Raw genomic sequence first — 15,991 nt, 5'->3', positions numbered from 1 at the left:
ATGACGAAGGGTATTATGGTATTACTTTTGATTTTGTAACTTTCCACGTGTTAATTGTACAAATTCCCAGTCGAATCGTACGTATATTCTAATTTCTTCTGTAGACAATTGTTATTTTCATCTCTTCGCTTCTGCGGTCTTTTTCTTCCTTCCATGGTGGTGGCTGGAAACAATTTAGTCCTATTTTTTCTTGGTGATTCTTCCAACTTCTGTAACATGCAAGTGGATTTATGCTTGAACTTGACTTGGTTCGTTGCGTTACAGTGGGATAACTTTGTTCAACTTCAACATCCAAAACCCATCACCATTTCCTCCATCAGTAAGTTTAATTTGTGCTTTTGTCTCTGGAGCATTCTCTCTCACTTAAGTCTCTAGACAAAATATTCTTAATACTTCAAAACTGACCCACAGTTTATCTATCGTTAATTAATTAGTTAATATTCAATTCAGTAATCAAAGAAATCCAACTTCTGATTTGGGTTTCTTTTTTTAAGATAATGGATTTATCTTGTCGCTTTTCAGTTTACTCACTACTAAATAGTAGGAAAATGGGCACCTTGTTTGCGTTTTCCTACCATGCATGTGTTCAAAATAAATTTTGGGGGTCTGATCTTCTCTGATCTTTTATCAAATTATTTTCTTGCACTGTATGTGTTAGCTATGGCGTGAGATAAAGACCGGGAGTTAAGATGTTTCCTTTAATTTTTTGATGTATTTGGTACTGTTGCATTTTTACGGCCAAGGACAAGGGATGTAGATTATGAAAGGAGGCGTCGTCTGACTTCTGATTGATCTGTTGATCTACTGCGTTTTTTCTAGGATAACTTTGGCTGTTTTTCTTTCAGTTTTCTTTTGCAAGGAGCATTTTCACTAAGTATTGAGAAGACGTAAGCTCAAGATTTCACCCTTCCTTTTCAATGAATGCTTGTACTAGGTAGTTCTATATGTGTTTACTCTAATTGTTTTCTTGCAATGAGTTTCGTGGTAAGCAGACAACAATTTTTCTCTTGAAGGCCTATGATGAGAAGTCAATGTTCAGCAACCCCTCCTCTGCTCACAACAGCAGTACAATGAATATAATTACTTGCACTTACCTTTTAAATGACCTGATCGTGTAGCTATTTTTTACACAAATTTGACTCTTTGATAAATCTGAAATTCTGAATAGTCTGATCAATACGTGGTTTGTGTTGTGTAGGGTGGCTAGGTAGATTGTTGTTGCGGCATTTGGAGAATTCAGGGATCTCTTGCTGTATCAAGAGGTATTGGAGATCAGTGTCTTAAACAATGAGCTACATCAGAATATGAGACTAGGTTCTTGGACTTAATCATGAATTGGAGTTCTTAATCATTGCATATGATGGTTTATGGGATAAAGTTATCAATCAGGAAGCAGTAGATATCGTTCGGCGTTTATGAGTTGGACCACTCTAAGGAAGAATTATTATATGTATTGTTTTGGCTTTGAATTCTGCTTGCTTTTCAAGTGAGAAAATTGCTTTAGTTTGTGTTTTTAGTTGATTTCTCGAATTGGGTATTTCTAGATTCAGGTTGTTTTTTTAAGCAAATTGGAATAACCTAAGCAGAGGAAAAAGGAAGAAGTTATTGTTAGATTCTTGTCTTTTCCTATGTGTTCATTTAGCTTTATTTGTGAATATACTTTTCTTAGTTGATGCATACATGGTTCTCTTTATCCTTTTTTTTTTTTTTGGGGGGGGGGGGGGAATTAAACTTTCAATTTAGTTGCATTTTCCTTGTGAGAATTCACTTCTAATTATGGTTATGGATACTTTGAGTATATTGATACGGAGACTAAGAAAACTATTTGGTAGTTAAGAAAATTGTAGAAGTATAGTTGATGCCGAAGTAGTTTGAGTTATGTTCTTATCCAATTAACTAAGGTTTTTCTTTGTCTTTCCATAGCACCAAGTGGGTTGCTCAAATTCATCAATGTTGTCAAATGTATGCCTGCAACCTTCAGTATCTTCCAGAATGATTCCAAGAAGGTAAGCAATAATATTGCTGCTTTGTTTTATCTCTGTGCCGATTTTAATGTTGGTGCACACTTTAAAGAAGAGAGCAACGAAATAGATGAGGTGATTCTATCTACAAGGTAGTAAACTACTAACTTTTCCCATATGATCGAGATGTTTACAATACGATTTACACAGCAAAATTATTCTTCAAAATAAATATAGAAGAATAGCTACAAGCGATTGAGTACAATTCATTTTATTTTACATGATTGTCTCTTTTGAACTAAATTGAAAATTAACTTTTGGAACTTTGGGTTGATGTGAAAAGCTCCTATTTTTATGTTGAGATGCGTTGAATTGTCTATAATTGAGCCTATTAGCTTACAAATGTTTTAGATCATATAAGATCAGAAGTCTTACTTGGTTATAGCTATGTCCTACTCGATTTCTTTGTTTAGCTCACCAGGTTCAAGATATGGCCTTTTAGAATTATGAAGTACACACTATAATTGTTTTGCATAGTAGTGATCTATGTTATTTGGCGATAAGATAGCAAAACAGTACTGATTTATTGTGTCATTAATGTCTTGAGCAGTGACATTGCATAAGACTTCATGTCATAAGTTAGACCAAATCAATAGGCAAACAAAGTATTCAGTCCTTTTGATGTCTAGCGACCTTCCAGAGATTATTTTATTTTCCCACCCTTTGCATTCACCTTGAATTTTCCAACAGTTTCCAAAATTTGATCAATGTGTAGTGTGTCCTCTTTCACCTGAAGCAAGTTTAAACATTAGATGTTATTCTGTCACAGAGTATTTATGATGTTTCAGATTCTCATTATAAAAATATTGATTTCGAGCATGATGTGCTTTACTTCTTTGTATCATCTCCTGAGAAATAAGATGTAGTCCGCCCTCATCTCAATAGTAACTGCGGAGGTGGTCGGTCAACAAAAAGAACATACTATGAAAAACTTAAGGAGACATACTTGTGTGTGATCTATCTCTAAATTATATTATAAAAATGAAATGCTAATTTTTTTCCTTAATTGCCAATTTAATCTTTAGTCTGTTGGCTCTTTGCAGTTGTCTTCGTTGCTCTTGGTTCATAGTTTGACCATCTAATACTAAAGGATTAAACTCATTTGCTGTACTTCTGTTAATCAAAAATGTGATGTAGGTAATTAAGTATCGGTGAGGCAAGACATATTCTGAAGAATGAACCTAACTAACTCTCTCTCTCTCTCTCTCTCTCTCTCTCTCTATATATATATATATATATATATATATATATATATATATATATATATATATATATATATAGAGTAGCTTTACGAGATATATAACCTGCTTGTTTTTGGGGATTTTGCTTATTACTAAGGCACACAAGTTTAAGAGTCATCGAGATTCATCAAGTTGATCTTCTCATGTTTTCCCTCCAGAGTCTGCTGTACCTGACTTATATCTATTATTTGCTGGTACACTATTACAATCCCAATTACAGTAGAAATCATATCCTATTATTTTGGTTAGAAAATTACTACTATATTTGGTGTAATGATATTTTGGTTTTATTGCTTTCTTGTGAAAAATTGCTTATTCTCTTACCTTGCTGCTAAATTTGGTATATGCATTTTCTCATGTTACGCGTAGTTTCAACAAATGATATTTGCATCAGTTTGTTAAAAAAGTAATAAAACAAAGGTCACTGCAAAGGTAAGATGTGGTATGCAAGTGGCAGGGTTCTTTTGCAGTAGAATTGATATTCTCTGATAGAATTTATTAATATCTTTTCCTACATTCATTTTCATTACTTTTCATATGAAAGAACCTTGAGGAGGTGCTATCTACTTCTGGATCAAGCTAATAGAATATGGTAAAAACTATAACCTTCTTCACAGTCATTAGTTTTCGTATGAAACAACCCTGAAGACGTGTTTTACAATGTCCATGACCTAAATCTGTTTTTGTTTTTCTGTATTTATATGGATACTTTAACTCTAGAGGATAGAAAGATTGGCAGAAAAAGGCAGAGGACAGGATACGAGTTTTTATATGTTCTACTGCTATGCTGATGAGTGATGAGATTTTTTTTTTTTTTTTTGGAATCCACTAGGCATTGTGCCTAGGGTTGATTTTCATATATATAATATAAAGTACAACATTGGAGGGGGACATAAAACCTAACCTCCAGAAATAAGATGAAAGGGCATTTGTTTGTCCAACATTGACATCCAAATGACACCTGTATGCTGTGATGGGTTAGACCTAACATGAGGTTCCAATTATCTACCCCTAAGTGGTAGGTAATCAGATATACAAAATCAAGCTGAGAATAACCTAGGTCAACTATACAGACTAGCATAAGTAAACCTAAATCTATGCAAAAAAGTTGGAAAGGTTCTTCCTTATACAACAAGTTCTACATCTATACATGTAGAAATGTCCTAACAGGAATGATGCCTGATCAAGATCCTTGGTAGGGGCTATCTTCCACTTTGCTTTAGCATTGTAAACCAAGAAAGCCAAGTGGAAGATAACTGTCAAAAAGGCTCCAAGAGTGGATGCACTGGGCTGCCGCTGTCTGCTGATTCTGACAGAAAAGAGTGAGCAAAATGGTGGCTCAGGTCTTGCTTCAGTTGTCCAGTTGATAAATTTTGAACTGGGCAGAGTGTCTTGGACAGGGATGGCTGCATTGGTGGTGAAATGCTGTGGCTGCATCTGCTTCTGGAACTGCAACTGCTTCTGAGACTTTGCCTGAGTTCTGAGAACTGATGGCCTCATGGTTGTGATATATGCTGAGTGTTGTATCCAAGGTTGAAAGACCCAAAGGGTGTATAAGGAAGTTGGTGAAGAGATTTGGATCAACTGATGCATTTTCAGCAGAACGAGCATAAGAATGCTGATACCACTGACTGAGTGTTGAATCTGGGGGCAAGGGGGGGAATTGGGACCCCTGATTTATGGAGGATGGTACCTATCTTTAGGTTCTTGTGTAGACTAAAGTTAGGTGCTTGAATGTTGCTTTGAGTGTAAAGGGTTTCAGGTGAGAGGGATTCATGAATAATACCCTTGGAGATGTTGAAGTGGTAAAGAGGGCAAAAGGTTGGATTCAGCTGAGCTCCTAAAGGTTTCAGCTACAAAAAGCTTTGAATTTTCTGTGTTTGTATCTGTTAAGTTCCTTATGGGAGAGGTGAGTGTTCCTGATTGCATCTGTGGGTTGATGCTACTGTTTTTTGGTAATTTGATGCTACTGTTGGAATGAGTTGTGAGAGCCAACTGATCTACTTCCAGGAGAATGAACATCAATGATATTAATACCACTCCTAGGAAGTGTATCAATTGGATGAGTGGTGGCCATGAGGATGAACCTGCAAACAGAGAAATGTGTTAGTAGGAAATTGAACATTTGTGCTCAGTTTTTTGGGAAAGCTGTATTTGAGAGGTTCAGGGTGGTGTGCAGAATTGCATTGCCAACAGAAGGGGGGTGCTCCTAGGTTCTTGTGGGTTCTAGAAGCATTGTTGGGGAGGGGAAGGAATACCAGAAGAGGTGCACATAGGAATTGCATTTGTTTCAGGTTTTTTTCCTCTTTTTGAAAAGGTTTTTTGTGTTGGTGGTGAAAATCTGGTGGTCTATTGTGATGAATGGTATAGGAGGAATCCTGCTTCTCTTTATGATCTTCATCATTCTTTTGTTGTAATTTCAGAGGAGTGAGCACAAGTGCTGATACCACCCCTTGGAATATCAACAAAGGACTGGTGAGTTCATAAAAGAGATGGACCTGCAAAAAAGAAAACAGAGTTAGTGAAAGCTTCCTGTCTGACCATCTCCTTTAGTTGTTGGGATGGGCCTCCTTCTTTGATATTGCTTCAACCATAACCATTAGATGTGGAGAGAGGACTTGCATGTTGAGGTGGTACCAGCAGCCTGTTAGTTTTCTTGTGTCTGGAGACTGGGGTACTCAATTGGTCTTGGACTATTTGACCTCTGATATGGGATGGTAATGATGCAGCATTGGTGAAATGAGTTGGTAAAGTGAGTTCATGACTGAGTTTTGAAAGGGAATCAGCCGGGCAATTTGCTTCTCTATAAACATGAGTAACCTTGAAATCCTCAAAGAGAGAGCATAGGAGCCTGAGTTGAGAGATCTTCTCACTTAAAACCCATGGAAGGTCATTTTCCTACCAATTTACTAGGAGTGCAGAATCTGCTTCCAAATGAATTCTTGGAAATCCACTATCCAAACACCACTGAACTCCTATTCTGGCTGCTTCAGTTTCAGCATAATTGTTGGTACCCTCCCCCAATGGAATAGCCATTGCATGAATGAAGTGACCATTTTGGTTCCTGATGATGACACCTCCTCCAATCTTACCAGGATTTGTCATTGCACTTCCATCTGAATTGATTTTGACAAATCCATTGTCTGGCTTGCTCCATGTGACTTGAGTTATGGTAATGTGGTGCTGAAGGTTTTCAATGAAGGCGTAAAGTTCCCCCCAATTAAAAGGCCATTGGAGGTCTGGGTAGTTGGATCTTAGGAGTAGGTTGATGTCTGAATTGACTGAGTAGAGGACTCTAGTAAGGGAAGAGTTTTTGGCCCCATACTTGGCACTACATCTGTTCTTCTAAAGATTCCAGCAAATGATGATGGGAAGAGTATCTAGGATGAGTTTTTGCACAGTATTATTAGTTTTCAGCATCCACCATTTCATAAGAAGCAACCTCAGAGGCATGTTCTCAGTTTGGATGCCTACATAGCCACCATATTTCTTCCATATAATTCTTGCAAAATTTCCAGAATTGAAAAGGTGATCCACTGTTTCCAAGGCATGCATGAGTGATGAGTTGAAGGAAGGTTTCTACCCCTGGATTGACCAGGTTTGTATTTATTTTTTCTCATATTTCATATGCTATTGAGTGGAATCTTTCGCTTAATGTTGAATTAAACAAGTGATATTATGCCTGAAAAGGGTGCTCCGGCATTAGTTCCATTTCTGAAATTCTATTTCCATACAGTAGTCAAAGAAGCTGGGGTTAAGATTGTTTAATTTCCTTTAGTTTCTTTATTTTTCTACAAACTTTTTGATTATGAATATGGTACTTACTGTATATTGGTTTAAAGCCATGCAGGAGTTGTTATGATATGCCAAACTGACTGTAGAGAAAGGGATAGCAGATTTCGAAAATGAGATTAAACTCTTGGATTGCAGGAGTTGTTATGATATGCCAAACTGACTGTAGAGAAAGGGATTGCAAATTGCGAAAATGAGATTGAACTCTTGAGCCTTGGGTTGGATGATCACAACTCTAGAAGAGCACAAAAATGAGGCAGGCAAAGTCAGTTTGTTTTAGAGTCGGCGTTACTGTTTTAGATACTCCAATAACATTGCATGTGTTGTACTATGAATTAAAAAGCTCATTTTGGGGTAGAGATGGATTTTATTTGCTAAAGAATGAAAAAGATTTACAAGTTAGTGTCCATGATCTGAAATTGCAGTCATCATGTGATTCATTGCATTCAATGGATTATACTTTTCCTGGATCTAAAGATTGTTTTGCACTTTGCTACTTTATTTTTTGTCTTCCTTCAGGAAGTGAATTGATATTCATCAATAAGTGTGGGAAATTTTGAGGCAAAACAACACATTTCCACATTTCACTTTGGCAAGAGGCCCGGGAATAGATGTGTGAAATATGAAATATGGACACCTGAAACAAAATCAAAGTTTCCTTCAATAATTTACTTCATAGAAGTAGAAAGCTGGCGCCTGAACCTCCTATGTTGGGCTGTAGCTGTGCAAACAATACATACAATACTGTCGAGCATATGCCCGTGCACAGCGCGGGCACCAGCCATCTAGTAACTATATAATAAGTGAAGCCCTTAGGTACGACGAAGGACAATCTCGAAATATTTTTGGTTTTCAAGGGTGCTTTTATATTTTGATTCTCAGTTATAGCCCTTGTGGGACAGCTAGCGTCCAAGTCTTTTTGCTTTTCTTCACTTTTCCTTTCACGCTTCACTTTCGCTTTCTCGGAAGCGGCTTGAATCTCCGTTCTTCCTCTCCATAGATTCATTTCCATCGATTCCTTCGGCACCATGGTGTAGAGCTTTCTCTTGGAAGTAGAGTCGTGTAGAGCTTTGTCCTGGAAGTAGAGTCACCATGGATTCCATCGTCAATATTGATATTTTTCCCTTGAACTTTGATAATAATATGAATTTTATTTTATTGTTTATATCTGTGAATTGGTCTTTTTAGATTGACAGAGTTATTATTTAACTTTTTTCTTCACTGAATCTTGTACATGCAATCAGGAATTAGGATTTAATTAAGTGAAACATTATCATCCATTTGCAGAATACTTCAAAGAATGTCGATTCCTAGCGCATACCTTCAAATATTTTTTTATCAGGGTAGGTTAACAGTTTTTTCTACAATCACAAACAACTAATCCTATTTTGTTGGTTTAGATATAGGGGTTCTGACTTAATATAAGTTAAAATCGGTCAGATGAGTTCAATTTGGTATTTTCGATCTTTGCATGTTGCTGCTTTGTATTTTCACTCTTATAGTGGCCTCTATTTATGCATGGCCTCCTTTGTTGTAATGGAATACAATTTAATTTTGTAAATACAAGTAATTTCTAGCGGCTTTTCTTACAGGTATAACAATCGAAAAACAGCTGGTAATTTTGGAAGAAAACTGCAACCTCAGGGGCTTATATTCTTCTATGTGTTTCTGGTGCTTCTTCTATTGTTCTGTGCATTTCTTCACACTTCAACTGTCAGGTAACTCTTATACTTACGATGAATGTGAGAAAATGAACTGATATAATATTCTTTCCATATCCTTCATGTGTTAAAGAATCTGCTCTAACAAAAGGAAGAAGGATAGTATGACTATCACTGACATGGTACAGGTAATAGGTATGTGAAAGAGCTTAATTTTCTATAAGTAACTTCTTAGTTGTGACTTGTAAGTTCTACATAGAAATAGGATAATGCTTGAATGAAAGAAAAAAAACAGAGTTTAATCTGTTACTCAACAAATGTTTGGTTATATATAGAAAATAGCCCAAAATACTACATAGTGACCATTGGTCGTACCTAGCAAAATCCAAAATTATTTATGACTGACTCGCTATTAATTGATATTTTGTTTATATAGCAAATTTTACTTTAGTGCATTTGGTATAAAAATGTTATATATAGATTTGTTTATGACCAGGATTGCTGCTTTCCTTTTTTTGCAGAATGTTGAATTGAAATGCATGAAGGAGAAAAAATTAAGAAAAGTAAGAAACATGAAAGATAGTCTTTATTTTAAAGATGTATTGGGCTCTAGCATAACTTAGTTACCATTTTATACCTAAATATACTTTATTTTTGCAGCCATGAATGAGCTATACAACTCTACAAAGTGATGATGTCATACCCAAGGCACACAAAATAAATTTTGTAAGTTTAGAAATGTGATTTTGGTGATTTTTTTAAACTTACAGTAATCCAGAGCAAGCTTGCCTCATATCTTTGGTTATGCCATAATTAAAAATTTGATGATAGATTTTATTCTTGTGCCGTGGGATTCAATACAGTGAGGTTCAAGATCTTGTGGATGATGGTCCAATAAAATCTGGAGTTTGAGCGTTGAAATGCACAATTTGGTCGTCCAAGGATAAAATCGTACGGTGCATAGTGAGGGCTGTTTTTTCCAAATTGGTTTTCACACGTATACTTTTTGAACGACGTGTTTTGAATCTTCTCTTCTTTCTTCGTATCCATATTTCTAGAATCGTACGTTGTGGATCGTACGTTGTGGTTTCCCATAGCGCTCTTTTTCCCTCTCTTACATCATCTTCTTCCTGGATTCTGATTATTTTTTTTCCTGAAATTTTTCCTCTGCCCTTTTCGAATTCCATATACTCCGTATTATATTTTCCGCGTAGAAGGTATAGAAATTTCTTATGACTATTCTAGAACTACCTGTTCTTTTGCTCTTCTCTTAATTGATTCTACTTATGCATGTCCAAATTTCTTGGTTGTCTTCAGATTGTGTCAAAGAAAGTTCTCTGAGAGGTTGTGACGTTTTAGAGATAAGAGCGCTCTGCAATGAGGTATTGTTGAATTTTGTTGAAGGCAATTGTAGAATTTCTTGATTTCTTTAGCTTTTCCTTTGGACTGATTTTGCACATGCTTCTTTTCATTGACTGTTTTATGTCAGTTTGGTGGCAAACAATGGTACTAAAAGAAACTCAATGAGAATATAAATGCTATGTGAATAAAAAAATTCAAAGGTAAGTAACGCAGTTATGTTACTTCAATTATTTTGGTTGCCTTTTATAGTTATCCTTCTGCATTTGTGGTAAGATTACTCTAATGACACGAGAGTATACATCAGTCATAAGAGGCATGACTATTGACCTAACACTTGTGGAATTTAATCAATCATTTTTTACCGCTAACACATTGTTGTTTCTTTCAAGGAATAGCCTAAGCAGTATTCTTGTTTCCTATAAAGTTCTATTAGCGTTGTCTGTAATTGTTACTCTGGACTATTAGATCGGTAAATCATGGTTGACTAGGAATATGTATGTGAACTTATTTAGACTGTTTTTGGCTATTACTGGATTGAAGGTCGTGGAAAAGGGATCTTGGAACGTCAGCACCTTTTGGCTGAGTGTCAAGCAATTTGCCAATATGACAAAAAAAATGATCATGGATTTGAAGAAGTCATGATAGGTGATTTTGCTAGATGTCAGAGTTATGTATCAGACTTTATTTGCCACATATATTGGCTAAGATGAATTATTAGACTGATTAGGCTATTGCCTCCTTAAAGTTAACGTTCCATCTGCTCAACCAGATGATGTTAGGGGGTGTAATTGATCTACTGATGGTTTCGATTGTGAAAAAATATTCATATTTAGACCAAATTAAATTCAACTGTTGGTCTCTTGGTTATGTAAGTGGTTTCTTAACTGCATCTGCACATGCATATTCTATTTTTAGTCATGGCAAAAGAACATTCATTTCTACATGAACTTGTGTTTAAAAACTGGAAACTAAATACAATTGGTAAACCTCATATTGGTAGATATGCCGCACCAGTAGTGAAGTGTAATAGCACGTCGATGTAAGATATAGTCCAGTTCTCTTTCTAAATCTGTTTGTAAGATTAGGAATTACAACTGTTGATCATAAAATGTTTGATGGAGTTTACCTTACGCCTTAGGAGATGTGCTAACAACGACTAAAATCGTAGGTGTTAGAATTGAGTTTTACTGCACAAGAGCTTCTGAGATGTACGAGGATTTTAGCTATATGCACTGATGGAAAATTTATTAATGCCACTTTTGCAGGGCTGGTTATTCTTTTAGTTGCCCACCTTGTTCTTTTGTTGTGTTTAGAACTTTTGATAGCAATTTTAATGAATTTAGAATTAGCTGATGATATTGGCCAAACTTTGTTATATGAACTTGATATCTTTGTTGAATATGTAGATGCAAATGAAATTGTCCTGGTATAGCCATCTGATCTATTCTAAGTCTGCTCCCTTTTTTATGTTGAAGTCTTGATTTCCAAGTTTAACGCATTTTATGATTACTTCTATTTGTTTGGATACTGGTGCACTTCCTTGCTCTCTTTTCCTTTCCCCTAATTTTCAACCTCTGGTTAGTATTTTCATTTTCATACTTTTCTCTCCTGTATTTCATGAAGATCCTCTCAGTAGGAATTTACAACTTTGTAGGTAGATTTTCTCTTTTAATGTTTAATGCAATTTATGATTTTCCTTTTTTAATTCAAGCTTATGGTATCTCTCTACATGTTTGAGTGCACCATGCTTGTTAAGAATGTACGGTGTTGTCTCCTTCTGTTTTATTAAACAATTTTTACCTCTCGAGTTAGATTTGCGGTTGAAGAACCGTTTTAACATGGTATTATAACCGGACCCATAATCTAGGATGCACAGCCTGGATGTGGAGGTTGGGAGGGGGGGGGGGAGGTGTGTTAGAGTGTCTCTACAGGTTAAGGTAGTGGCATGTTGTCTCCAAATGTTAGATATGAAGCAGTAGAAATGTTGAAGTTGTATAGAGTATTAATTTTAGTTAGTTATTTTCTTTTTCAAACGTTAGTTGTTTAATAATTTGAAATGAGAATACCAAGTCATAACAGTGGGACGTGGGTGTTATAGATGAGAGTGTAAGTCAGTGTAATTAATCTAATTGAATTATATTATTAGTTATCTCATAGTATGTTGCCCATTTCCTTTATTTACTTTCTATTCTTTACTTCCTAATTACATAGTTCCGAACAATTTGTCAAGTGCTTTTTTATTTAATTAAGAGTATTACAACTTAATCTTACTTGAATTTGAACAGAGACTCAAGTATGAGAATCCACTGCATGCAAGAAAGCCCACAAAGGGGCCGATGGATCTTGGATCAAGTTTCCCAAGCAAAAGCTGGATATTGCTTAAGTTACGATGATTGCTAAATTTGAGCCTGATTTTCTCTAGCATCTGCTTGTTAATAAGCATCTGCTTTCATATACTCACAGTCAAATTAATAACAGAACTCATAAACGAGAAAATTTGGAGAGAGTGTTCATTCACAAAAGGTCAGCACTTTGAATTAAACTACATTCGAAGGACACCTTTAATAGTAAGAAGTAAAATTTGAACATGGTCGAATGACTATGACTATGTGCTCTAATCTCAACCATCTAATTTAATTTAATGGTATCCCCAAGGCAAGGGAAACCATCTTTTCATAGCATCAACGAATCCATTGGTCTTTTCTTCTCCTTTGCCTTCTTGTTCGTATTCTTTTTCGCCCTCAAATCCATTGGTCTTTTCTTCCCCTTTGCCTTCTTTTTTGTGTTCTCTTTCTCCCGAAGAGCTAGCCCCCGAAAAACATAAGAGTATTATATTATGTGATAAATCTATAATCAAATTAAATGGACAAATAAGAAAATGTTAAAAAATCATATGGAATACCATACCTTGTAAGTTTTAGGAAATTTTTGACCCAGATTTTTACCAAGAGGGACCAGATAAGAGATAGCTTCAAATTCCAAAATGGTTTTTTTACTCATAAAATTTTGGTGTCATTCATTAATTTTATTCAATATCGAGTATAGGTAAAAAATATGAAGTGAAAAAAAAAATCATAAACTTACATGCTAATCTGATCTTTCAGAGCAATCCAAGTGTGCGTCTATCCTACCAAACTGCTTGTTATTGCTATCCAATGTGTGATAACTACGGTGAGAAACACCAACTATGCCACCTATGCCATAAGCACCGTGGTACACAAACAACTTGTAAAGTATGGTATTTACTCCTTGTTTCTTTACCCAGGCATCAACCTTCTCACCAATCCGAACTTAACAATTTTATCAGCAAGCAACTTCATTCTATCTAGTCAAAATATTAAGAAGAAAAAAATAAACAGTAAATGAAAAGGAATTGTACTAGTTATCCATGCTCATTAGGAAGACAAAAAGATTAATTAAGCACAAACAAACATAACCAAACTTATGCATTAACGATTAATGAGGTAACTTGTAAGGTACATATATATATTTTAAAGACTTGGCAAATAAAACCAACACCCAACATTTAATTTAGGATATTCAACCAAAACGTTATTATATACAAATTTTACATATAAGAGAACACAGACGACCATCAGTCAAATAGCTAATATACCAAAGTTATCTGATTTCACATAATATCAATATATAAATCCAAACTTGGGTATTCAAAGAATGAAGTCTCCATGTTGGCACCATAACTAATCACCAAAAAATAAAACCTTAAAAAAGAGAATGAAATTACCACAGAATATAGTCAATGAAATTACCACAGAATATAGTCACAGATAAGCACTTGCAATGTACAAAAGAAGAGTGATTCTGAGTACCAAAAAAATTGCTCACCGTCTGATAACAATGGAATCTGGTAACAATTGCTCCTTCTAAAACCCTCATCTCACCGTCTCAAGGAAAGAAACATAAATAAGAAAACCAAAGACAAACAAACAGAGATTCTGAGAAAGCTGCAACAAATCAAACTGACAATATAAATCAAAAAACTTAAAAATAGTTAAGAGGGCATAGAAGAGTGATTCATTGATATCGTCAAATTCAATTCTTTTTCTATAAGTTATTGCCAATGTCAATTCTTAGTGCAATATGTCTTAGGACAAGCATGGGAAGAGAGGGTAAGAAAGCCAAAAAAATCTTTTATACACCTTTACTTCAAGAATCAGAGATTGGTAGATTCTCAAAGTCAAGAAACAGTAGTTTGAGTGGCATCTCACTGATTTCAATAAACAATCAAATGATTTTGGCATAGTACACATACACTGAAGTATAAAATTAATCGCCTAAGTAATACTAAAAGAACATGAAAGAGAAAGAATTAAATAAATAAAAAGAGAAGAGAAGTTCATAACTCTAACAAGCTTTATCCATAAAGAACTAAATCTAGCAATAAAAAAGAGAAAACATAGTCAATCTCTAAGATCTGAAACTATCTATAAAAATAAAATACTTTCTGATACATCAGAGATCTTTTCTCCAACAATACACACGTACTGGATGACAACATAGCATCTTGAAATTTAAAATGAAATATGCAGAACAAATAATGTCCCAACATAATGAACAGACTCCTTCGCTGAAAGAGACAACTGATCCCAACAAGCAAGGTTTATATCGATAACTATTTTTAGCAATTGACATAAAACTTAAATCATGACATCTTGCTCTGGGTTGGAGCCAATAAGGAATGAGGAAAGAACACAAATATGAAAATGAGGACGCTAATTAGTAATACCAACAAGTGCCTTCATGTATCCCAGACTTAGGAGCACTAGCAGTAGAATGAAAAAAATAGAGCATGATTTTTTTTATCTTCAACCTCTCCATGCCCTTCTTCCTCACTTTGGTAAAAAAAAAATAAAAAAAAAATAGGAGAAAACAGTTTGAAGATGAAAAGCCAATACTCAAAAAAGATCCATTTGAGCTTCTTTTACAGCATAAATATGCCAGATCCACTTTGCAACAGAGGACACAAATGAAAGAAAACAAAAAGGTAAAAAGGCATGTTGTTTCTTTTGAGAAGCAAATATAAATCAGACTATTGTCACAAAATGTTGACTTACTTTGGTCGCAAAACAAGTCTCGTCTCAGGAATTTTACTTATTATCGCAAAATGTTGTCTAACAACTGAATATCGAAGATTGACGGCCTGAAATTAAAGCAAACAGAAAATTAGAACTGAAACTCAAAGAAAAATTTTGAACAACCTTGGCTCTACCAGAATGGAATACATACCACTATGGAGACATGAAACTTGATCCAAAGAAGAAGCAACATTTTTTTCTTTTTTCTGTTTTTTCCGGGTGATGAAACTCTGACTATATAGAGTGTAGAGTTTATGTGTCTCATTCTGTGAGGACGAGTACCAGTGAGGGTCTGAGTAACTGTGTGTGGTTAAAGTGTATCAGTGTGTGCAAGATTTTTTTATTTTTTTTGGTATTTTGGCTTTCCCTCCTTTTTTGCTATTTTCTTGCCTTGTATGGTAAGACATAATATTCCTAAAAGTGCTGCTCCAAGAAATATGGAAGTTGTGTGCAAGGACGTCTCAATAAAATTCGTGACCTAAAGTCTAATTTTAATAAGAGGCCTTTTTTTCTTTTTTATTTTGTTTATACTGTAGTTATCTTACAAAATATAATACTAATATTTACTTTGTTTTTTCTTTTCTTTTTGTCTGTAATTTAGTTATGTTACAAAATATAATACGTAATACTCATATTTATATTGGTAAGAAAATTAAAGTTACTAAGATGTTAGCCACGTATTTACAATGTGTTACCATGGATCTTATTGTAAAAAATATTATTTACCAATACGAAAATTTGAGTATCTTAAGTCAAAGTTCTAAAATATTTCTATTATTAAAAATAGACAATCTTTATTTCTACTTTTATAAGGAGTT

The 15,991-nt window shown here is 34.8% G+C and overlaps 1 protein-coding gene and 1 long non-coding RNA gene across 22 annotated transcripts; one reads left to right on the top strand and one right to left on the bottom strand.

Moving 5' to 3' along the window:
• On the top strand, positions 1 to 12,581 carry LOC107801169 (uncharacterized). Of its 20 annotated transcripts, none has more exons than XR_012697152.1 (12): positions 1 to 319; positions 1,199 to 1,486; positions 1,924 to 2,006; positions 3,360 to 6,860; positions 7,105 to 7,319; positions 8,647 to 8,772; positions 9,237 to 9,278; positions 9,376 to 9,441; positions 9,579 to 9,932; positions 10,033 to 10,097; positions 10,205 to 10,277; positions 10,618 to 10,947. XR_012697152.1 is itself a non-coding variant. In XM_075226057.1 (11 exons), the coding sequence occupies exons 3-6, from the start codon at positions 1,951 to 1,953 to the stop codon at positions 9,242 to 9,244; spliced, it is 246 nt and encodes an 81-aa protein (XP_075082158.1). In that variant the 5' UTR covers positions 5 to 319; positions 1,199 to 1,262; positions 1,924 to 1,950; the 3' UTR covers positions 9,245 to 9,278; positions 9,376 to 9,441; positions 9,579 to 9,666; positions 10,033 to 10,097; positions 10,205 to 10,277; positions 10,618 to 10,947. The 20 variants fall into 20 exon arrangements, 6 of the variants coding, with proteins under 6 accessions (XP_075082158.1, XP_075082155.1, XP_075082156.1 ...); XR_012697153.1 differs by lacking the exon at positions 9,579 to 9,932 and adding an exon at positions 8,342 to 8,397; XR_012697150.1 differs by lacking the exons at positions 9,579 to 9,932; positions 10,618 to 10,947 and adding an exon at positions 12,363 to 12,581.
• A 154-nt stretch (positions 12,582 to 12,735) lies between these two features.
• Positions 12,736 to 15,756, bottom strand: LOC107801170 (uncharacterized). 2 transcript variants are annotated; one of them, XR_001651597.2, is made up of 4 exons: positions 15,325 to 15,756; positions 15,153 to 15,238; positions 13,162 to 13,402; positions 12,736 to 12,881 (listed from the first exon to the last, which is right to left on the bottom strand). It is a non-coding gene; the product is annotated as an uncharacterized LOC107801170 (long non-coding RNA). The 2 variants fall into 2 exon arrangements; XR_001651596.2 differs by having other exon boundaries at positions 13,162 to 15,238.
• Between the last annotated feature and the right edge of the window lie 235 nt (positions 15,757 to 15,991).

This window comes from Nicotiana tabacum, chromosome 12, assembly GCF_000715075.1.
Source record: "Nicotiana tabacum cultivar K326 chromosome 12, ASM71507v2, whole genome shotgun sequence".
In the NCBI taxonomy this organism is placed as follows: Eukaryota; Viridiplantae; Streptophyta; class Magnoliopsida; order Solanales; family Solanaceae; genus Nicotiana; species Nicotiana tabacum.
The sequence above is the reverse complement of the archived record's forward strand: the minus strand, read 5'-3'. Positions and strand labels throughout refer to the sequence as shown.

Excerpts from the sequence above, each read along its gene's own strand:
- LOC107801169 (XM_075226054.1), top strand. The coding sequence starts at position 1,951 with ATGTTGTCAAATGTATGCCTGCAACCTTCAGTATCTTCCAGAATGATT. Across the intron at positions 2,007-8,341 it reads TCCAGAATGATTCCAAGAAG|AATACTTCAAAGAATGTCGA; the intron begins GTAAGCAATAAT and ends ATCCATTTGCAG. Across the intron at positions 8,398-8,646 it reads TCAAATATTTTTTTATCAGG|GTATAACAATCGAAAAACAG; the intron begins GTAGGTTAACAG and ends CTTTTCTTACAG.